The 23,533-nt window shown below is 46.8% G+C and overlaps 1 protein-coding gene across 1 annotated transcript in view; it reads right to left on the reverse strand.

The window, feature by feature from the left end:
- Positions 1-23,533, reverse strand: part of LAPTM4B (lysosomal protein transmembrane 4 beta) — a 125,970-nt gene that overhangs the window by 20,709 nt on the left and 81,728 nt on the right. Inside the window, exon 6 of the mRNA XM_084620090.1 lies at positions 21,705-21,800. Coding sequence (XP_084476216.1) covers positions 21,705-21,800 — 96 coding nt within the window. The remainder of the gene's footprint in view (positions 1-21,704; positions 21,801-23,533) is intronic.

Raw genomic sequence — 23,533 nt, forward strand, 5'->3', positions numbered from 1 at the left:
TAATAGCAATATTTTGAAAAGAGCCCATCACATTGGGTGCTTACTGAAGTGCCTAGATGGGAGCTGAGCTCTGGCCCCCATTGCGGGTGCTGAATCATTTTGAAAACTCTGGCCTAAATTCCTGCAGAACTTCTAAGATAAGAAGCTTCAGTCCAGCAAAATGTAGGAGCTGCACAGGACTGACACTTGAAAACTTCTAATTGCCAAGCTTCTGATTATCCAAACTCATGTCACCCTAGTTATTTGGGTAACTTGGATTCTACTGTATTATATAAATAGCCTTGGCAGGCTTAAATTTTAAAACTGTCCATCAATGTCAATTTCAGCTGACACACTGGTATTTATTTTTACTGATTTCAATCGGTAAGAGTTTGCATCTTTACTCCTGGGGGAATTCTGCACCACTGCACAAGTGCATAATTCATGTGCAGTGTGTAGTTTTTCCCCCCCGCAGAAAATAACGTCTTGCCGGAAAGTTTCCGCAGTTAAGCCTTTTGGCCACAGGGGCTGCTGTGAAGCTAGAACAGAGCAGCCACTCCTGGGCCTTCCCCAGCTGTGATAGGGAAGAGAAGAGGCTGCCATCCTGAAAGCAGTGCCCTGCTGGTGGTCCAGGTCAGGAAACAGAGGATATGAGGGGGAGGGGAGACACAAACACTGTGGGGCACATGGGGCTAAGTCACAGACAGGGGTTCATAAGGGCTAGTGGGGGAGGACAGACTGGGGCAGGGGCTGAATTGGAGTGGAGGCACAGGTCCACGTGGGGAAGGGGGGGTGGCTGTGTGGGGGTACAGAGACTCATAGGGATGGGGGAGGGGGTGCAGGGACACATGGGGACAGAGGAAGATATGCTTGACTGAACAGGAAAGGCTAGGGGTCAGCCAGAGTCTGCACGGGGGAAGCTCCCTAACAATCCCTCTCCACCCCCAAAAAAAGCCTGTTCCATATTTCTTCCACCCACATCCAACAACCCTCCATGTTCACTCCCAGGCTCCTTCCCTCTCCCTCAGCTCCTTCGTTACCCCTGATTTCCCCATGTCTTTGCTCTGCTTCTGAGGGGGGCGGGAAATATGGTTCTATATTGTAGTTTAAATGAATTACTCCAAGTTTCATATTTATATGCCTAGCAAGGAAACTATTTGCCAAAAAACATTTCTTGAATCTTTTTCATTGTCTGTATTGTTGCAGACATACTTGTTGACAGGTATTTTAAAATAAATTACCAAAATAATTGAAACTGGTGAGATTATATAGTGTTATTTTGACAAATAAAATATGCAGAATTTTGTAGAATTTTTAATATTATGCACAGAATTTTTAATTTTTTGGCACAGAATTCCCCCAGGAATACACTTTGCACTTCCAGGGATCAGGTGTCACTGGCCCTGTGGCCCTGCAGGGAGCCCTCTGCAGCCCTACTGACACAGGAGGGAGGAAGCGGGTCCTGAAAGGAGGGCTACAGAGGGCTTTATGTGCGGCGTCAGGGCCAGTGACACCCAATCCCTTCAGGCATAAGGCATTGGGGGAGGCTATGGTCCTGGTGGGGCAGAGCAAAGACTTCTGGCCAGAATGGCAAGGAGGAGGAGGACAAGCCCCTGGCCAGAGGGGAGGCCACTCCACTGCTGAATGGCTCCTGTGGCTGTGCAGGGAGTCTCTGCAGCCCCTCTGTCATGGATTTGCTCTCACTCACCAATTGGCAGTGCTGGGGATCTCTGCTCTGCCAGGACTACAGTCTTCCTGGTGGCTGCAGGATCAGGTGTTACCAGCCCTGGGGCCATGCACGGAGTGAGGGTGCAGGGCCGCAAAAGTAGAGCTGCAGAGGGCTCCCTCACTCCTGGGATATCCAGTCTCTGTAGGCATAAGGTACTGTGTGGGAGTGAGGCTCCAGGCCTGGCCTGGCAGAGCAGAGACTCCTGGCAAGGGCTATGAGGAGTCGTCATCCCCTGCCATGGAGGAGGCCAACCCAGTGCTGTATGACTCCATCCCCATGCAAGAGCCATTCGGCAGGGGTATGGCCTCCCCCACAGCAAAGGGCCTCTGCTCTGCCTGGCCAACACTGCAGCCTTCCCCATACCTTGTGCCTCACAGCCATGCAAGGAGCTCTCTGCAGCTTCACTGTGACAGCCCCCTTGCTCACTTACCAGCCAGGAGCGTGAGTGCCATCCCCAGGCAGGAACTGTTCAGCAGTCTGGTGACTTCCTCCACAGCAGGGTGGGGCTCATCCTCCTTACAGTCCTGGCCAAGGGTCCCTGCTCTGTTGAGCCAGGACAGCTGCAGCCTCCTTTGCACCCTGTAGCCCTGGGGTCTTGGGCCCCTTAGCCGGACAGGGAGCCCTGCTGTTAGCATTGCCCCCCACACATGTAAAAAACAAAAAGCTACAAATAAAAAAAATTAATCGATAAGAAGTGTCAAAGTTAGAAAAAAAATCAAATTCTGCCAAGCCTATATAGAAACCTTTTATAAACACAAACCACATCACACAGTATTTCTTCCCAGGAAGGCTGCAATTACAACATTAGTTCCTTATTAGCTATATTGTGTATTAACTAACAAGAACCATATGCTATTTCCTACTTTTCCACTCCTTAGATAACTCAACAATTTCTTGGGGATGCTAGATGACTTCCTTAAGATTGTTTCTATTCAGACATCTCTGCAAACACTAAGGCAAATGTTTATTATTCAAACATTTTAGTATTAATCTTGGCTTTCAACATGTCTACTTGGGGATTGCACCATTCCAAGGATCCTCCCACATCTATGGAACTGTTTCCACATTTACCTGAACTTCCAGTAGAACACATTCCTTCTCCACCACATATGCTTACTCTTACATTACTGCATTTACTCCCTAATGAACATAAGGCCCCAATTCTCTTCAGTTTACAGTTAATTTTTAAAGCACAAGTGGTGCTCTATCCAACTGTGGGTAAGCTTAATAAAGTAAACCAGCTGTAAAGTAAACCAATTCATATAATGAAGAAATGTTTAATGAATAACTTTATTCTTGCATCATTAAAGGATCTTTCTACTGACTTCAGTAGTCTTTGCATCAGGACCTAAGTGCATTGAATGGTAAAAGGTGCATTGAACCAGAAAAGCTTATTTAGATTTGGACTGTTTTGGCACGCAATAATGGCATGCCATCATCTTGAACCTTTCATCTGTTGAGAAAGTCAGCCATAAATTCCCCCTGCCTGGAATAAGTTTGTCACACAGTTGGATTTTTTTTAAACAGATTAAATCATAAGACCAATACCAAGGTTTATAATAAAATAATTAAAACTAATTTTGACAAGTGAAATTAACTGAAGTGAAACAAAACACTCAGCATTAAGTTCCAGGAGTCTGCCTAAAAACCTGAACCGGACTCCATTCCCAATACAGTTTATTCTGGGACTACAGGTTGAACCTCTCTAGCCCAGCACCCTTGGGACCTGACCAGTCCCAAACCAGAGAATTTGCTGAACCATGGGAGGTCAATGCAGAGTGCTAGTGCGTCTCCACAGGCGTGGGAAGTAGGGGTGCAGGTGGTGCTGCAGCACCCCAGGCTTTGCACCCAGCGTGGCCCCCCACCCAGGGGCCCCGCTGCCACCCAGAGTACTGGCCGCCGGCCCCTCCCCCTCCCTCCTGGAGCTTGAATGCTGTGAATCAGCTGTTTGCCACGCTCCAGAAGCGCTGGGAGGGAGGAGGAGGAGTTAGTAGAGACACAGGGGGAAGGGGGCCAGAGGGGGGAGCTTGGTGCCGGTGGATGCTCAACACCCACTAATTTTTCCCCATGAGTGCTCTGGCCCCGAAGCACCCACGGAGTCGGCGCTTATGCTGGACAAGAGATGTTGCCGGACCAGGGAGTGCCGGATTAGAGAGGTTCAACCTATAGTCTAATGAATGTTTTGCATTTGAACAACTATGCGCTCTGGAATCAACCTCCCTTAACAGAATGTATTCCTTCCTGAGGAATTTGGGAGGAGTGCATCCTTGAACTCAACTAGTAGGAAGATGATCTCTTATTTATGAGCCATCTATATCTGAAGGAACATTTCAATTGTGCGGTAATCCCTGACTTTACTGCTGAAGAATCCACTGAGCAGCTGCGAACTAATTTTAGAGTGTCTCAGTAAACACATCTACCTTAGAGTTTCTGAGTAAAAATATAAGCTACAGGACACAAATCTTAGTAAATACACTACTTAAATGATGGGAGTTGACCAGTGTAGTGCAGTCAAGTGATGATGAGCATGGAATTGGGAGTTGTGACTTATGTTTTAATCCTAGCCCTGCCACTGACGCACTGTATGACTTTGGCAAGTCACCTGACGATGCCTCACCTTACCCATCTGTAAAACAGGTACATTATTTCCCTACATAAAATTATGTTTGTAAAGTACTTTGGGATGAAGTGTGCAAATGATTATTAACCAAGATAGACACCAAATTCTGGAAACATATTTACAAGCTGAACATAATTTTGTAGCATACTCTGTATATACTTACAAATTTTAAGCTTCACCCCAAACATTACAAATTATAGATTATTTTAGTAATTACTTTTACACCTCAGATAGTCAAACAAGCTACAGTAATGTTTAATCAGGGCCAGGTAGCCCTGTGCAGATGTGCTGGGAAGTGGGAGAGAAGGAGGGCAGAAGCAGCTTCAACTCCTTACAGCCAATGTAGCAGCCTGCTTCCTGCTATTGCTCTTACCTAAAATGGGTGGGGAGCTATGAAGTGAGCAGGCCTGGCCAATCACAGAGAGGGACACATGCTGTATGCATGACAAGGGTAGTGGAGCTGCTGCTGCTCCCTGGTAGCCTTAAGAGGAATTCTCAGCCAGCCTGAATTTCAATAGGGGACCTCTGGTTGAAAGGGCCAGAACCTAGCACTTTCTATGGAGTTTTCAACTGCACCCTAGTAAAGAATACTTATATATCTGTAGCATGCAATTACAGTGTGACAGTAATGGGAATTTTCTGTACTATTTTTTATGAATGATATGACTGGGCTGACCTATTTAGCTTGGTATGGCTGCCCACTGGGTACAGAAGAGCTAAATGCTTCCCCTGGGACAGAACAGGAGACTTGAGGTATTTTGGGTCCCACAGCTGTCTGGGGTGGCATGAATTAACCTCCAAGGGCTGGCTGGAATCAATACATATCAATGGAGGATCTGGAAAGATGAGTGGAACCCCAATGACTGAACGTTAACACGTCAGGAGGCTCTAGCAGGCTGAACATGAGAACACAGCATGGTTTTGCTGTGGAAGAACAATGGACAGAGGTGTTATGAACTGTACTCAGAGACACTGGGCTCTCACTTGAGGCTGGGAGACAAAGGGACAGAGAGGAAAACTCAAGACTGGCCCTACAGCAACATAGTTTGGTAGAGCTCTGACTTTGGCCAGTCTGAACACCATCTTAACTTTTGCTTCTGTACGTCAACCTAAAGACTTCCCAAGTTTGTATTCCACTTGACTATTGAAACTACCTGTGTTTTGAAAAGGCTGCCTGCAGATACTTTCTGAGGTTCCTTGATCCCTAAAGAAGTAAAAGTCTTTGAACAGGAATCTACTGCAGTTCAACTCACTGGGCAGGTCTCACGGTGAGAAACAGGAGTGCTGTAGTCTGAAGGTTCTATCTCAGATGTGTTGAGGCCGCATGGACTGCTCTTATGGAAAAAAGTGTGACCCCTTTGGGGTCTGGCACACTGAAGCAGTGCTTCCAGGAGACTGTTTAAAGGCCAAGGCTTACCACAGACCCTTTAAATCCATGACAGGGTTACTACTTCCCACCTTGCTTGTGTCTGGAACTTGTTCACTTTGCTAATTCAGGATGAAATTCACTCTTTAGCAGAGAGCCAGCACTGAGCCTATGCACTACTTGAGCTCTAATCTAAGGATTTAAGTGGTGCATAGTGTTTGCACTAACCCCTCTACACAAGGGTTACTTTCACCTTCAGTCATTTGCCATTTCAGTGACAGATTAACCAGCTAACCCCTTCATTTTAACTTGCAGCACTGCCAAATGTGTTTTAGAGGTTCCTCATAGTTTGATCAATCAATATACAGGTTTTATTAATCACATTTATTTCTCTGCCCTCATGTCATTTACTTAGACAGAACTAATGGAGTTTCCTTCCACAGCTGTGGTGGTAGGAGCCACTAGCTGTAACATAAACTATATTCAGCCAAACACTGCAATAAATGAAGCAGCTAGCCCAGGAATGGCTCTGAAGGGAAGATCATGGTATTGACCACCTGCTTAACTTAAAACTGTCCCAATAGTCCTCTCATAACATTGTGTTCTTGACTACACATTTTTAAGACCACCCAGGGATGATCAGACATTACAGCAGGACCATGAGCAGCTATATCACAAATAAAAACCTCTTAACAATTGATTCACTTTATGTATAGGGAAGGCAGAGAATTCTTTTCTCACTCTGCTATTTTTCCCCAGACATGTTTGCCAATGCATTCTTTAATTCATTCCCAAACCAGTCCTTTAAAGGTCTTTCAAGAGGGTAGGGCCCTCCAACGTGATTCAAGTTAGGCATCCAAAACCTAAGACACCCAAAATCATTAGTCACTTTTGAAAATGTAAGCTATAAATTGTAAGAGTCTTGAGAGAGAACTGTGTTTTTAGCACTGCACACCCTCACCTTTTAATAAATAACTTTGAAAGACTCGATAAAGTCTATGACACAGACTGGAGTTCTAAGAAACAGGAACTGACTGGAAAATATAGGAACTTTTAAGGCTCTATCTATTGCTTGATACTTCAGGAAACTGCAAACTTCAGGACACTGATCCTTCTAGGGAGAGACCCAAACATGCACACACATTTTATACTATATACAAAGAAGGGATATGAACCTTACCAGCTTTTTGGGAAAAGGGAACTTTTCACATATAGAGAAGGAATGGGGAAAATAAGCTTATTTTGGAGAGGGGAGCATCCACTAAAATGTGCTGTCTGAGGTAAAACTGGGAAAAGTGATGGAGAATATTTCTCTTCTCACTATATTGGACCTAAACCAGTGTGTGACTATTACAAACGTGTGCATAGAACTCCATGGCTAATTTGGCAACACAGACTCACTTCTTGACTACCAAGTATAAACCAGGAGTGACTGAACAGAACAGGGAGTAGATGTACAGGGTGGCGAGCATGCTACACCAGAGAGGCTAAAATGTTAGTGACACAGAAATGAGCACAGTAACAAGTCTAAAGGACCTGATATAAGTCAAGACATCTAAAGAGGGGGCAGCTTTTTTTTTTTTATTTAAAAGGTTGTAGGGCCTACCTAAGTGAGGTCGCATGCAGGCATGTTTTGTACCATTTATTGTTGGCTTAATTTGACTTCCTCGCAGTTTCCTAAATATACTTTTCTTTATTTAACACCCTTTTAGTCTTAAATTATTTGGGGATTAATTCACTGGGGCTCATTCCAAGGAGAGGTAAACTATCTTCTGGCCTCTTAGAAGTCATGCCCAGTCAGGTTTTAGGCCTAAGACACTGAATGGGGGGGGAGGGGGGAGGGGCGGAAAAAGAGAGAGGGGGTTTGTCTACCCCCATCTGGTGCTGGTGAACGAGGTCAGTCCAAAGCCTGGGAAAGGCCTGAAAGTTGGACAAGAGAGGAATTGGACGGGGCCAAGATAATCATAAGAATAATGACTTTAGCAACTCCACACAATCAGTCAAACTGCTTATGTACGGCTGCCCTAGGTAGAACAGATCTTTTTGTTGTTCCACAAATGTTTCCTGGACATAAACCATTTGTTGCGCAACGCACGGCACACTTTGCATCCGCTCCTCTCCTCCCCCCAAAACTGGAATGACCTTATCTGAGCCTGCCTTGGGCCTATAGCAAGGGGAGGGCTCCAAGAGCAGGCATGTTAAAAACACATTACAGACAGAGCAGCTCTCCTTCTAAGGAGCTTAAGAGAAATCTTTAAAGGAAATTCTTTTTATTCAAAACAGAAGAACCTCATCTCCTAGTAAACCCACTATGGGCCTGAGGCTTCACTGCAGAGCTACCTTACATTTGTTAAAGTGAAATGTTCCTCTGTGCTCTGTTCAAAGAGGAATTTGTTTGAACAGTCTGGCTGAACCTCATTGTTTAAGTACCATTTGGTTAAGCATTTCACGATATGGTATCTGTCAAACAAATTCCAGGGAGCCTCCCTCACTACACAGACAGGAAGCCTCCCAATGTTTATATGCACACACTTCCATTAGAAATCACATGGGAATGATTGCAGATGGAATAACTGGAAGCAGCATGGCTCAGAGATCATTTATAACCAAAGGGAATGAAAAATTAGGCCTCCCTGATGCAAAATACTCTGTGCCAAGGCGCATTAATGCATATTATTTATTTTTGACAATGATCACCATTTATTCATACTACTAACCATTTCTAGAACTGCAAGAGATTAGTTTTAAGAAAATAGCATAAGATTTATGAATTTCTGTCACAACAGACATGAAGTTCCATGAAGTAAACATAATTTATTCAGCATTCCAGGCACATGCATAAGCATATATATTACAAGGACACTGCCACATTTAGGGTCAGATTATGGCTACTCAAGTAGAAGAAAGCTTCCTGCACTAATTTTATTTCTTCCCCCCCATGTGCACCTGGACAGAAGTCAGCCACAATAATGGAGCAATTACACTCTGCATGCAAAGGAGCGGAGCGACAGGGAAGGCTAGTGCAATCTGAGGTGAATCACACCTTGGCCAGGGTCTCACTCCACTTCTTTGCTCTCAGTGCTGCATTACCACCTGGTACTGAGGGAGTGCGCGCTTTAAAATGGAGTGTTCTGTCAGGGGTCACAATATTCACCAAACACGTTTATCAGCTGGTCCAGTGTTCAGGGCATTATTCCTGGCAACACTGTCACTTCTTGTCCTTTTTTCCCCAGTGAGATAGTAAAAAAAGCTTTACCCTCATTTTCTCATATTTATCCCCATAGTCAGTTCTGTACACAATCTCAATTGTTCTTGCTACTGCTTCCAAGCTTCTGCAAGGTTTTTTTGTCTCAAAACCCAGCACCCCCGGTAATCAAAGTACCTCCATGATCACTGTTTTGTTTCGTTTCTAGATGCTGCTTTTTTTGCCTGTTAGTCACACTCTTTCTTGCTGTAGATCTCACCAGACTGACCGCTGCTTGAACCCAGTTGTACTGTTTTGGGTAGAGACCTAAGTTCCCTCTAAGCCACACAGCAGCCTATTAAGTGCCGCACAGGTGCTCAGGGCTGCAGTGGGGAGAGATGCCTCCCCCCAGCCCCAGACCTGCCGAATCTGGGGGAGAGGCGCCTATCCTGCGGCCTCAGACCCAGAGCTGCTGCTGCAGCAGGGAGAGAGGCCTCTCCCCTCCAGCCCAGGTGCTTCTGCAGGGAGTCCTCTCTCCCTGTCATAGCCCCAGGGCAGCCTGCACCCCAAACTCCTCATCCCCAGCTCCAATCTAGAGCCCGCACCCCCAGCCAGAGCCCTCACCCACCCCCCGCACCTCAATCCTCTGTCCCAGCCCTGAGGCCCTCATCCCCGGCCCAACCTCAGAGCCCGCACCCCACTGCACCCCAACCCTCTGCCCTAGCCCTAAACCCTGCACCCCCAGCCTGAGCCCTCACTCCCCGCCCCTGAGCCCCCTCCCACACTCCGAACCCTTCAGCCTCATCCCTGCCACATGAATTTTGTTCTGTCTCACACATCACATCCATACTGGTGCACATAAAATTCATTCAGCACATGCATGGGAAAAATTAGAGGGAACACTGGTAGCGACTGCTAATTATGTCAATTCTGGGCAAATATCCACTAAGGCCTAGGAATGAGACTTTTAGGGTCATTTTCATTTGTAACTGGAATCATTCTATTTACATTTTACCGTAATGTCAAATTTGGATCAGAAGATAGAAACTATTCACGGGAAACCTACAATAGAAATTTTTTTTAAAAAACAGACAGACATTCTCCTGCACTTTTTGCAACCCAAAGATTGTCAAATTAACTCAGTACATGAAAACCTGAAAGTGATTCTATCTATTCTCATTAAACAAGAATGTAAGAGTGTATTCTGTATTTTGTCTACTTTTGTTTCACTTTATGCTACTCTCAGGGACACCACAAGAAGGCAGTAGAAATGGTGGAGGAGTGCACAATTAGAAGACTAGAGTGTGGACTTCAATACTACCCTTGATGATGCAGCAACAAGATGACTGAACAATCTAAATATTGACTTGTGATGCATTTGAAAAGTTTAAATGAGATAAAATCAAAAAATAGAATAAAAACAGTAGCGATAAGTAAATTACATCTTTCATATCCTTTGATTTCAGTAATCTAAAGTGTCACAACACCGGAAAAGAAAAATATAGTATTTGTAAAGTGGCAGTGATCCTTTAAATCATCTTTTTTCTGACAGGGCTTGTTTGTTACCCAATGATAGAAGCAGTTCTATGGTCTTAGAAAAACGAGTCAAGATTTCAGTCTGATTCCTAGTGTCCGTACAACAAAACCATTGACAACGTGCATCCTGGTTGGTAGGCTCAGCAGAGTTGCCATGGCTAAAATGGGCATAAAGATTAAACTGCCTTCCCCCACATGCTCTGCCCAGGTCAGGTTTAAGTCATTTTGGCATTACCTTGTAGGGGGGAAAAAAAAAACAACAACTTTGGACTTGGTGCACCTGAAATCCTATAACCCCATACCTACGTCTCTGACCACACTTGATATCATACAGTAAGCAAAGATAGGAATGACATTGGTCATAACTTGGATGGGAGACTAAAGGAAAATGTTGCTGTTGGTGATTCAATACAGGACACTGTTTCTCTGAGTCTGTTCTAAACTAATGCTCAGCATGATGTTAAGGAGAAGTTTGCAACTGGAGGCCTTCTGTAGGGTATAATAAAGCCAAAAAAACCCAGTTACTTACTTTCTCGTAACTGTTGTTCTTCAAGATGTGTTGTTCACGTCATTCCACATTAGGTGTGCACGCCATGTGCACGACCATTGGAAATTTTTTCCCTTAGCAGCTCCCGGCGGGCTGGCAGGTCCCCCGAGTGGTGCCACTGCGCTCCGCATATATACCCCCGCCGGCCTGACCCCCTCCAGTTCCTTCTTGCTGGCGACTCCGACAGAGGGATAGAAGGTGGAATGGACGTGAACACCACATCTCAAAGAACAACAGTTATGAGAAAGTAAGTAACCGTTTTTTCTTCGAGTGCTTGTTCACGTCCATTCCACATTAGGATAATTACAAGCTTACCTCTGGAGGAGGGTAGGAGTCACGGAACAACTGCTCGGAGGACTGCTCTGCCAACTGCTATGTCTCTCTGGCCTGCTGGTTGACCGCATAGTAGGTTGTGAAGGTGTGCACTGAGGACCAGGTGGCTGCTCTGCAGATCTCCTGGATTGGGACCTGTGCCAGGAACACTGTGGAAGTCACCTGCGCCCTGGTCAAGTGGGCCATGACCGCCGGGGGCCAGAACACCTGCGAGCTCATAGCATGCCTGGATGCTGCTCGTAATCCAAGACGAAATCTGCTGCGCCGACACTGGGAGACCTTTTAACCTCTCGGCCACAGCCACAAACAGCTGCGTGGATTTGCGAAGGGGCTTGGTGCGCTCCAAATAGAACGCCAGCGCTCGACACACATCCAAGGTTTGCAAGCTGCAGTGACTCGGGTCTGTATGGGGTTTCGGGAAGAACACTGGCAAACAAATGTCCTGGCCCAGATGGAATTGGGACACCACCTTAGGGAGGAACTTGGGGTGCAGCCAGAGCTGCATGTTGTCCTTGTGAAATACTGTGTATGGTGGCTCAGAGGTGAGGGCCCTCAGTTCGGACACCCTTCTGGCCGAGGTAATGGCAACCAGAAATGCCACCTTCCAGGAAAGGTGGAGGAGAGAACAGGTAGCGAGGGGCTCGAAAGGGGGTCCCATGAGTTTAGAAAGAACCACGTTAAGGTTCCATGGAGGGACTGGGGGGTGGGAGTACGGGAACACCCTCTCCAACCCTTTAAGGAACCGCCCCACCATTGGGTGGGAAAACACCAAGCCCCCCCGAGAACCCCAGATGGAAGGCGGAGATGGCCGCCAGGTGCACTTTGAGTGAGGACGGGGCTGGCCCTTGCTGCTTGAGGTGCAGGAGGTACTCCAGAATGGCCTGCACCGGGGCCTGGCCCGGCCACACCAGTCAGGGTTCACACCAACACGAGAACCTTTTCCACTTGGCCATATAGGCCACTCAGGTAGAGGGCTTTCTACTGCCAAGCAGAACCTGCTGCACAGGAAGGGAGCACTAGCTCTCCAGGGCATTTAGCCACAGAGCCTCCATGCCGTCAGGTGCAGTGACTGCAGGTCGGGGTGGAGAAGCCGCCCGCTGTCCTGCGTAATGAGGTCCTGGTGTAGGGACAGGACTACTGGGGCCTCCACCGACAGCTCTAGGACCGATGTGTACCAGTGTTGGCGGGTCCAGGCTGGGGCGATGAGGATCACCACCGCCCAGTCCCTGGGCACCTTGAGCAGGACCTTGTGCACCAAGGGGAGCGGAGGGAAGGCATACATCAAGCCCCCTCTCCATGGGATAGCAAACGCGTCCGTGACTGAGCCCGGGCTGCGGCCCTGGAACAAGCAGAACCACGGGCACTGGGCGTTGGCCCTGGTGGCAAACAGATCTATCTGGGGAAACCCCCACCTGTGGAAGAGCAAAAGCACGACATCCGCCCTGAGCGTCCACTCGTGCATGCAGTACGACCTGCTGAGGGAGTCTGCCAGCTCGTTCCGCACCCCCGGGAGATAGGATGCCTCGAGATGAATCGCATGGGTTGTGCAAAGGTCCCAAAAGAGGAAAGCCTTGCAACAGAGTGGTGTAGAACGAGCCCCACCTTGCTTGTTTACATAAAACATGGCAGTAGTGTTGTCTGTCAGAACTGTCACGCGGTGACCACTCAGAGTGGCTTGAAAGGTCTGGTAGGCGAGACGAACCACCCTGAGCTCCTTCACGTTGATATGGAGCGACTGCTCTGCTCCAGACCACAACCCCTGCGTCATAAGGTCCCACAGGCGAGCCCCCCATCCCTGGTCTGACGCATCTGTCACCAGCGTCAGGTCCGGAAGCGGGGCAGCAAAGGGGATGCCTTCGCAAACCACAGGCTGGGACTGCCATCACAGCAGGGAGTCCAGCACATCCCTTGGGGCTGTCACTGCCAAGTCCAGGGGATCCCTGCCTGGGCGGTACACCCGAGCGAGGCACGCCTGCAGAGTCCTGAGTCTCAGTCTGGCATGCCTGACCACGTGCGTGCATGCCGCCATGTGGCCCAGCAGCCACAGGCAGCACCTGACCGTTGTCATTGGAAACTGGAGCAGGGAGGCCACTGCTTGTTGGATAGCCCGGAATCGGGAGACCGGAAGGCTTGTCCTGGCCTGCACCGTGTCCAGGACCGCCCCTATGAATTCCACTCTCTGAGCGGGTATGAGTGTGGACTTGGGGACGTTGACCAGGAGCCCCAGCTCACGGAACAATCCCAGGGCTACCTCCACATGGCCCTGCACCTCCGCCTCAGATCAGCCCACCAGGAGCCAGTCGTCAAGGTACGGGTACACCCAGATTCTCTGCCTCTGTAAGAAGGCCACCACCACCGCCATGCACTTCGTGAACACCCTTGGGGCCATGGCTAGACTGAATGGGAGAACCGCATACTGATAATGTTCTCAGCCCACAGTGAAGCATAGGAACTGCCGATGTGCTGGGAAAATGGCGATATGAAAGTACGCGTCCTTCATGTCGAGGGCGGTGTACCAGTCCCCGGATCCAGGGAAGGGATGATGGTGCTCAGAGATACCATGCGAAACCTGGCCTTGACCAGGAATTTGTTGAGCCTGCGTAGGTCTAGGATTGGGCAAAGGACCCCTTTGGCCTTGGGGATGAGGAAGTACCGGGAGTAGAACCCTTTTCCCCTTAGGCCGTGAGACACCGCCTCTACTGCCCCCACCCGTAGCAGCGAGCGGACTTCCTCCTCTAGGAGATGCATGTGAGACGGGTTCCTGAAGAGGGACGGGGAAGTGGGGTGGGAGGGGTAGGGAGGCAAACTGCAGCGAGTACCCATTCCGCACCGTGTGTAAGACCCAACAGTCTGACGTAATGGTGGATCACGCAGCGGAGAAACAGGAGAGGCGGTTCAGGAAACAAAGGGACGGATCCGGTGACTGGTCTGGTATGCTGTCCTTCAGCGCACCTTCTAAAGCCTGGCTTAGTGGCCGGCTAGGGTTTGTGCTGGCCTTGGTTCTGGCCTGGCGCATTATTGTTGTTACTGTTGCGCCGTCGCCTGTTATCCCTGCCTTGCCTACAGTTAGGCTCATGCCTATGGTGAGGCTGGTACTGGCGTTGAGGGGGAGGCTGCGGCTTAAAGGGCTTTCTTTGGGTTGCCGGGGTGTGCATACCCAGCAACTTGAGCATAGCCCGCGAGTCCTTGAGGCTATGCAGCCTCGTGTCTGTCTGGTCCGAGAAAAGCCCGGACCCTTCGAAGGGGAGGTCCTGGAGTGTATTCTGGACCTTGGGGGGCAGGCCTGACTCCTGGAGGCATGCCGAGCGCCTCATGACCACCCCGACAAGATTGTTCTAGCGTTGCGTCTGCTGAATCCAGGGAGGTCTGGAGAGAGGTCTTGGCTACTACTTTGCCCTCGTCCACCAGGGCCATGAACTCCTGTTGGGAACCTTGCGGGAGGTTGTCCTTAAACTTCCCCACCACTGCCCAGGAGTTGAAATTGTGCCTGTTGAGGATGGCCTGCTGGTTAGCAATCCTCAACTGAAGGTCCCCAGATGAGTACACCTTTCTACCAAAAAGGTCCAGACGTTTCGCCTCCTTGGCCTTAGGGGCCGAGGCCTGCTGTCCATGGTGCTCCCTTTCGTTCACCGCCGAAACCACTAGGGAGCATGGACTCGGGTGGCAGAATAGGAACTCATAGCCCTTAGATGGGGCAAAGTATTTACGCTCCACTCCTTTAGCCGTTGGAGCGCTGGAGGCCGGGGTCTGCCATATAGTCTTATAGTTAGATTGAATGGTCTTAATGAGCAGAAGCGCTATTCTGGATGGACCTTCGGGGCTCACAATGTCCACCATGGGGTCCTCCTGCTCAACCGTCTCCTGGGCCTGCAACCCCAAATTTTGGGCAACTCTGCACAGCAGTTCCTGGTAGGCTCTACGGTCTATTGGCGGAAGGCCGGATACTTCTGTACCTGCCACTGCCTCATTGAGGGAAGACGAGGAGGTTAGCTGCTGCTCGACCCCCTCTGGTTGGTCCTCCTGCTCCCCATCTCCCATGGTAGGGGCCCCCGGCTCAGGCTGGGGCAGGAGTCCATGGGACGGCACCGGGCTCGGTGCTGGACTCTCCGGTGTATGCTGGGGGGATGCTGGAGGCCTGGACACTTGCCTCCTGCACTGTCTGGTGTCGGTGCGGGGACCGGGACCGCTGTACCGAGTAACTTGCCCTGGACGGGGCCCCTTGGCGCTCCTGAGAGGCCCAGGGAGTCCAGAAGGGCAAATGGCCTGGCGGCCCCCATTGAGGTTGCCAGCTCCCCTGAGGGACCCTGCTGTCCGGGCCCTGGTGCGGGTAGCTATAGCGGCTGGAGCCGGCGCCAAACTGCGGTGACGCCGACCGCAAAGGCCATAGCAGTGCCAATGATCTGCGCCGGTGGGAGAACGAGCCGCTCCTGGCTGAGTGGGACCGGGAGCGGTACCGGCACTGGGACCGGTGCCAGCGTTCCCTGGACCGGGACCATCTGCGGGAGACCTCTGGCAAAGGCCGTCTCAACTCCTCCCGGTGCTGGTCTCTGGGCGGTGCCGGAGGGTGGTGTGCCCTTCCTGGCGCTTCTTCACGTCGACCCGGTGCCGCAACCTCCTTCTGGGCCACTGACAAGTGCGAGTCTGTGGAGCTGGAGCTCGACCAGGACCAACTCCGGGAGCGGGGCCGGGACGGTGTCTTTGAGCGGCACACCACTGGCAGCTTACCCTTGACGGCGCCCAAGGCATGGGCACTGGAGGGTTCTCCCCACACGGGAGGGGGCTTGCCGCCGACAGCTCGATGAGGTCCTTTGCGGCCTCCAAGGTGCCAGGCGTAGAGGGCTGATCCGTTAGGCCCTTGAGCCCATCATCCGCACTGAGCTCACTTAAGTCGGGGCTTGTGCCGCCGGGACCGCCTGTGTCAGCGCCAGTTCTGTGGCCTTCCCGCTCTTGGTGGCGCTCGGGGCCTCGGGAGGCGCCGGCCTCCTGTGCGGGGAACGACCGCGCCTTCCTTCAGGCTGCACCAGGGGCCGCACTGGGGAGGACGATCGGTGCCGGGGCCTAGCCTGGCGCTCCAGGGCTGACAGTTCACTGTGCTTCGCCGGCGCCGGGTCTCCCGACATCTCCGGGGCACTACGCACCGAGGAAGTCTGAGCCGGCGTCGGGCTCTCCGGGCCTGGTGGCTGCAATGTGGCCTCCATCAACAGCCGCTTTAGGCGAAAGTCTCTTTCTTTCCTTGTCTTTGGGTTAAATGCCTTGCAAACCTTTCAGTTTGATGTCCATCCCCCAGGCAACGTAGACACGAGTCGTGGGAGTCACTAACTGGCATAGGTTTGCGGCACGTGGTGCAAGCCTTGAAGCCATGGGCCTGCAGCATGCCCGGTGCTGGAGGCCTCCAAGCACCTAATCACTTAAGTGTTCACAATCTGTATGTAAACGAACTGATAACAGCTACTCTAAAGGCTAAGGGACTGCTCTTCTGGGAGAGAGAGAGAGAGATTGTTCCAGCGCTGCCACCAACAGCAAGAAGGAACTGGAGGGGGTCGGGCTGGCAGGGGTATATATGCGGGGCACAGTGGCGCCACTCGGGGGACCCGCCGAGAGCCGCTAAGGGGAAAAGTTTCCGATGCTCATGCACGCGGTGCGCGCACACCTAATGTGGAATGGACGTGAACAACCACTTGAAGAAGAACCTTGAATACTGTACTGGTCATTAAAGATCTCAGAAGACCTGATCCAAAGCTCAGTGAAGTCAGTGGGACTCTTTCTAATGAATTTAGTCGTCTTTGGATCAGACCCATAGTGCTTTCTGTGTTAGCTCTGGTGTCATGAACAAATTCTAAATGAGCAACTGCAGTCTTCAAATGGAAATACAGAAGGTAGCCAGAGTGTGAAGAAGGCATTCTCTACTTTCTGTCCTAAACTATGTAGAGTTTAAGGTTTGGATCTTCCATCCCCAGGAATGGTTGCATTTCAGTGGCAAGTAAAGAAAGATCTGCTCCTACTGAATTTAATGACAAAACTACCAAAGACTGCAGAAAACTAGACAGAGGCCAAACTGCCCTCTTTGTCTATCGAGGTGGATAGGGGAAAAAATCTGTGGTTTAATCAATCTTTCCATTGTATAAATCCCTGGGGGACTTTGGATCCAAAATGAAGGGGGAAAGTGGGGTATTGCTGCAGAGGGCTGAGAAGCAGCAGAGAGACAGCGGACCCTCTGCAGGTGGCCCTGGCTTTGTGGGGGGGAAGGGGAGTGGGAGGGGCCAGGGAAGGGGACAAATAGAATCAAGTCCAGGTCACGGGACAAACTCCAATTCTTGTGGAATGATGCATAAACTGCGCAAAAGCAGATCTATAGAAGTTTTAGCTATTATACATGAATAACCTGAAAAGAGGACAATATGGCCCAAAAAAAGAGTAACTGTCTGATTAACAGACAACATTGTATGTATGTGATACAGTATCTATATATTCATGCACCAGTTCTTCTTTAAAAAAAAAAACACTTACCCTTTTGGAAACCCCATTATACTTATATAAAAGTCATGGTTAGCTATGGCCAAATTTGACATCACATGGCCCCACTGGAGTTTCTTGATAAAATGTGTAAGGATCTAAATCCCATTTAGAAGAGAGATTCACTACTTCACAGTTTATTTTCAATGACAGCAGGACTGTGGATGAAGCTTCCATCTCATTAGCTACAGTGAAATTTAAGAGTTAACAATAAACAAAATGAGATGCTCTAAGTGTTCAAGACCATAATTGGGACCTTAGACGTTTTGCTCTGAACAACACTAACTTGAGACATTGTCCAGGTTGGCAGAGGAGATGGATTAATTCAGCCTGCAAAATTTGTTTCCATTACACTGCCTTGAATTTCCTACCTGATGTAGAATACTGCTCTTTTGTCTACAATGTGCTCAACGGAGGTAAAAGGGAAAAAATAAGTCCAAGACTGCAGATATGGAAACAATATGCCTCAATGTGTGCATCTGGCACATCCCATTCATTGTGCGTGATGAAAAGGAAGTTCATTTGTACCAGCTGGCAAAGCTTGTAAAGGTACGGATTTAAACATTTTTTATTAGGTGAGGAAAATTAGACAAATGTAACTGTACTGAAAACAGAGCTTGAGGAATTGTCATTTTCCTAATCTGCTTTGTATCTGATATTTAACTGTGCATATGCACCTTTCCAGTGCTAAACCAATGTATACCAAAAAAATCAATGAATAATTTGATTTGTACATTTGGGGGTCATATTCTGGTTTTGGTGACCCCACATCCAATCATAGCCTTTAGCTGGATTTGAATTCAGAAGAGAGTGTATTTTAAAAGGGACTTATGACCAGAGTTGGTTTGAACAGGGTTTATAGGCACTTCAGCCAGTGAGTATCTATGGATCCCTATTGTCTCCCACATCTTGGCATCTCACCTTGATATGGATGGAATAACTGTCTTCCCCAGGAAGTACTCAAGAACATGGTCATTAAATGGAAATATATGTCATTAAACTGCAAGTCTCAGACAGATTTTTCCAGAATTCAGAGAAGGCAAAATATTTTCTGAAATCTTTGGTCCAAGTCTTAGAGGACAGATAAAGATCAGGATAAATTTATGGGTAATTTACCCATTTCTATCAATGAGACATCTAAAAACTCAGTTTTGCCAATATTTGAACTGGTTAGAACAAACTATACTCCTTTGTCTCAATCTTTCTTACTCTCTATAAAATATAAACCTTTTTTAAAATGGTAAGCATAATAAAAAGCAATCATGACAACTGTAGGTCCAGCACAATACTTTCTCTCCTTTTTGATGATTTATTCTTCTATACTAAGGGATATTTTAACACTGGGAACATTCCAGAAGCCGGAAGAAAGCAATTGTTGTGCCAGTATTTAAAGAAGGTTAAATGGGATGAGGCTGGTAATTATAGGTCTGTCAGTCTAACAATGATCCTGGGCAAGCTAATGACACTACTGATACAGGACTCGATTAATAAAGAATTAATGTAGGGTAATATAATTAATGCCAATCAACCTGGGTTCATGGAAAATAGGTTCTGTCAAACTAACCTGATATTTTTTTTGATGAGATTAAAGTTTGATAAAAATAGCAGTGTTGATGCAATATACTTAGACTTCTATAAAGCTTTTCAGAGGATACCACAAGACATTTTGATTAAAAAATTAGGAAGATAAAAATTAACATTGTTGTTTGCAGTACTGTAGCCATATTGGTCCCAGGATACAAGAGACAACGTAGGTGACTTAATATGTAGTTCGAAAACTGGGTGCAAGGAGTAGGGGACGCTGCAATCCTGGCCTGGCAGACCAGAGACTCCCACAAGGCTGCAAGGACAAGAACAAGCTCCGCACTATGGGGAGGTCACCCTGCTTCTAAATGTTTGGTCCTCAAACAGGTGCCTCCCCCCGGGACCAGGGCTCAATCTCCTCCTCATGGCCCTGGCCAGGAGTCTCTACCCTGCCCTGCCAGGGCCACAGCCTTCCCCACACCCTGCATCTGCAGGGATCCAGTGTCCCTGGCCCTGCAGCTGTGAGGGAGCTGTGACACAGAGGCCCATTGGTGGTTCACAACCCTGGGTCAGCAAGCCTGACAAACTCACTACACCCAACACATTGCTGTACTAGTGTTTATCCAAAAAGTGTCTTAAGGTATCAAATGAAAGCCGGTGACACACTTGTCACTAATACCACAGCAAAATATATGTATTAACACTACATGAAGAATTATGGACACTTTACATTCTTAAAACCATAATATCAGTAACCAAACACAGGTTTTCTTCCAGACAGGAGGGAAGGTAGTTCTCTCCCTGACTCTAATCAATCCCATGACTGAAGCACCTAAGATTTCAACCGTACTGATGTATGAAATGTACATTAAATTACAACTTCGCTTGTTGACATGATTTACATTTTTATCCTGCTTTCACGGCAGATTCAGAACATGCTGTTTTCTTGTCCTTTTCCCTTGAGAAGTTATTGGTAAATCATTTCAGTAGAAAAAGGTAGCACTGGAAACTGAACTCCTCTGTTTCCCGGGGCCAGCGATGAAGCAGATGCAATGTTATATTAAGCCTGTGTGACTAGAGTTTCAATGTTAATTCAGTTTGGAGAAGAATCTTGCAACCAAGACTTTCAATATAGTGAATTATACATTTTGCAGCATTTTAAGCTGAGTTACAACTACCTAAGGACTTCATAACAGCTATCAATTTTTTTCCCATGCAGAGCTTCTTGTTTTACTCAATGTAGGTTCCAAATGCATTCCTCCCACTTTCATTTAGCTTTCAATAAACCCAGAACTGAATGTTCAAAATTCAGTGTTGTCAACTCATGATTTTATCTGGGTCTTGCAATATTGAGGTGGGGTTTTTTTTGTTTGTTTTTTTAAGTCCTAGCTCTTGAAGACAATGAATTATGTGAGAATCTCAGCTTCCGTTTTAGATAAATAGTAAGGTTCAAGTCCTCATGGCTGCACAGGAAAGCTTGAAAAATATAACTCAAGTTCATCCTAAAGGTTCTGAAACCAAAAGACAACCCCTCAGCCCCAACTTTATTTCATTTTATTTTTAAGTCTCACTATATTTAAACCACTCAGTTTTGGGAGCCTGTATTATGATCTTTGAATATTTGAGGTTGGCAATATTGAAATTTCATTAGCTGGATTTGCCCTCCCTTCCACCCATGCAAGGCCAACAGGCCAAACTCATCCTGGTGTAATTCCAAGGATTAAATTGCAATCCCACTTCACTTAAAAGTCTGTGGAGTTACATCAGAGATTACTTTGACCTATTGACCTCAGTGGGATAGCTTGGGTGTAACAAAGCAGAATTGGGTTCCAGGTTTGCAGTATCACCACAAAAATGTCATACTATGCGGATTCAGCAGTGTCAAGTTACCCATTTTTTTTTGCACATTGTAAACACAACTGAATGAACAAACAGCACACGGAGTGCTTCATATCTTATAAATGTAACACTAAATTATTGCAGAAAGAACTGACAACTTCCTGTCCTTTATAGTCCAGACTTGTCTGCTAATTTATTTCAACATAGTCTTCATTTTACTCAGTGTTCTTACAATTCAAAAACAACAGCCAAGTCATACAAATGTCATACCTAATTCTCAGTTGCTGAGCACCAAATCACAACTATAGCATATTGCAGTGGTGTAGATACACACACAGATCACTAGGAGCTATGTATCAAACACTCTTCTCAACAGACTGATCTGCTTCACCATGAGTTGGAAATTGGATACAAGGACGTTGATAATATGTGTTTAGTGGACACAGACGATAATTGAGAATTTTGCGTTAAAGGTTAAGAAGCTGTCAGTAACACTGACGAATGGTAAAACAAAACGTTAAGAGACATGCTTACCGCAGTGTCATTGGTTGCAATGTACACCAGCACATCAGAGTTGTTTCTACTATTAATGTACCGGTAACAGTTCCATACGCAGCTAATCAGATAACCCTGCAAAGAGAATGTGCTTGTTATTACATAAAGAAAATAGGAAATTATATATATATATTTTTAATGAAAATCCCTGAACTCTGATCGGCTGAGGACCATTTTTAGCCAGTCAGAACACAGGATATACATAATTGCTAAACTTTACATGAGAAAAAGGAAAGGAAAGGAAAAGACCACAAAAAAAGTTAAAATCATATGTTAAAAAAATCAATAAAATGTTAGTTTTGCTTTAAAATTATTTTAACTACTTCTGTCTTTATTGTGTCCCTCTTCCACACACTCTTTACATCTCTTGTGGGGTTGTAAGTGGTCATTTCACAAGAACTCTAATTTTTTTTCCACGATGCATTTAAAATTATATTGGAAGAGTTCTTATTCAGAATCTGGCCCAAATTAGTTAACCTTTATTACTGAAAATATTAAGTTGTTATAATATTACAGATTAAACAATATACTTCATTTAACAGATTAACAGTTTCTATGCGGTTTCAAATTATTCTTACATATATTTATATATTTTTCAGTATAATAAAAGCCTAATATTAACTCACTAATAATTGTATCCTGATCTAATAAGCTTCCTGCTTTTGCCCTTGGAGTTTATGAAGACGAGAATATGATCACTGCCTTGTAAAGCAGCAGCCTCCTGTTATTTAAATAAAGCAAAACAAAAGATGCTCTAGAGATATCAAAGTATATACTGAGGAATTTGATCTTTCCGATGATTAAATACTAAGTACTTCAGTAGCTGTGCATGGTTTAACTGTAGGTTTTATGGTTTCAGAATTCAGATACTATGGTGATGAGTGCTGTATAAGAGTCTATACAGAACACAGAATAGGAGTTTTGTAAAGCTATAAAAACTTAAGAGCTGACATACTGGTTCAGAGCAATAATCCATCTAACCCAGTATATGGTCTCCAACAATGGCCAGTACCAGAGCTACTGGGAGTGTGTGGAGAACAGGGCAAACTTGGGGTAATCCACCACCTTCCACTCCCACCCACTGGCAGTCAGAGGATTAGGGCTGCCCCGAGCATGGGTTTGCATCCCTGACCATCTTGGCTAATAGCCATTGATAGACCGGTCCTCCATGAACTTATCTAGGTTGTTCGTTTGTTTGTTTTTTTTAAAATGGTGTTATACTTTTGGCCATCACAACATCCCATCACAGTGAGTTCCACAGGTTAACTGTACTTTGTGTGAAAAAGTACTCCCTTTTGTTTGTATCAAATCTGCTGTCTATTAGTTTCATTGCATGACCCATACTTTTTGTATTGTGGGAAAGGGTAAATAATTCTCTGATCATAAATGGTATGGGGAAAAGTGATTTTATAGACCTCTAAACACTTATTCTTGTTTATAAAAAAGTGTTGTCTGTACAGGCTATTCATTTGGAACTCTATTTTTTAATTCCTGCTGTCAAAATCCAAATTCACAGATATCCTCTCTTGATTCCATAATGTCAAACAATACTCTACTTTTTCACAGATGACAAAGTTTTTTGGAGTTTTAAGCAAAGCTGGTTTTGACTTGGTGAATAAATATGTGCTTAAAATTACAGTATATGTTTGATACTATTCTGTAGGGTGTTAATCACTTAAGTCAGCTCTGCTAATTTTTACTTGTTTAAAGCAGGAGCTGTTTCTCAGGCTGATGGGAGTGCCGTAATTAAAGGGGTCACCAGCTAGCATACAGCAAGCAATTGGCTACTGGAATGTTAACCCACACTC

Source organism: Lepidochelys olivacea (assembly GCF_965140295.1).
Source record: "Lepidochelys olivacea isolate rLepOli2 genome assembly, chromosome: 2".
In the NCBI taxonomy this organism is placed as follows: domain Eukaryota; kingdom Metazoa; phylum Chordata; order Testudines; family Cheloniidae; genus Lepidochelys; species Lepidochelys olivacea.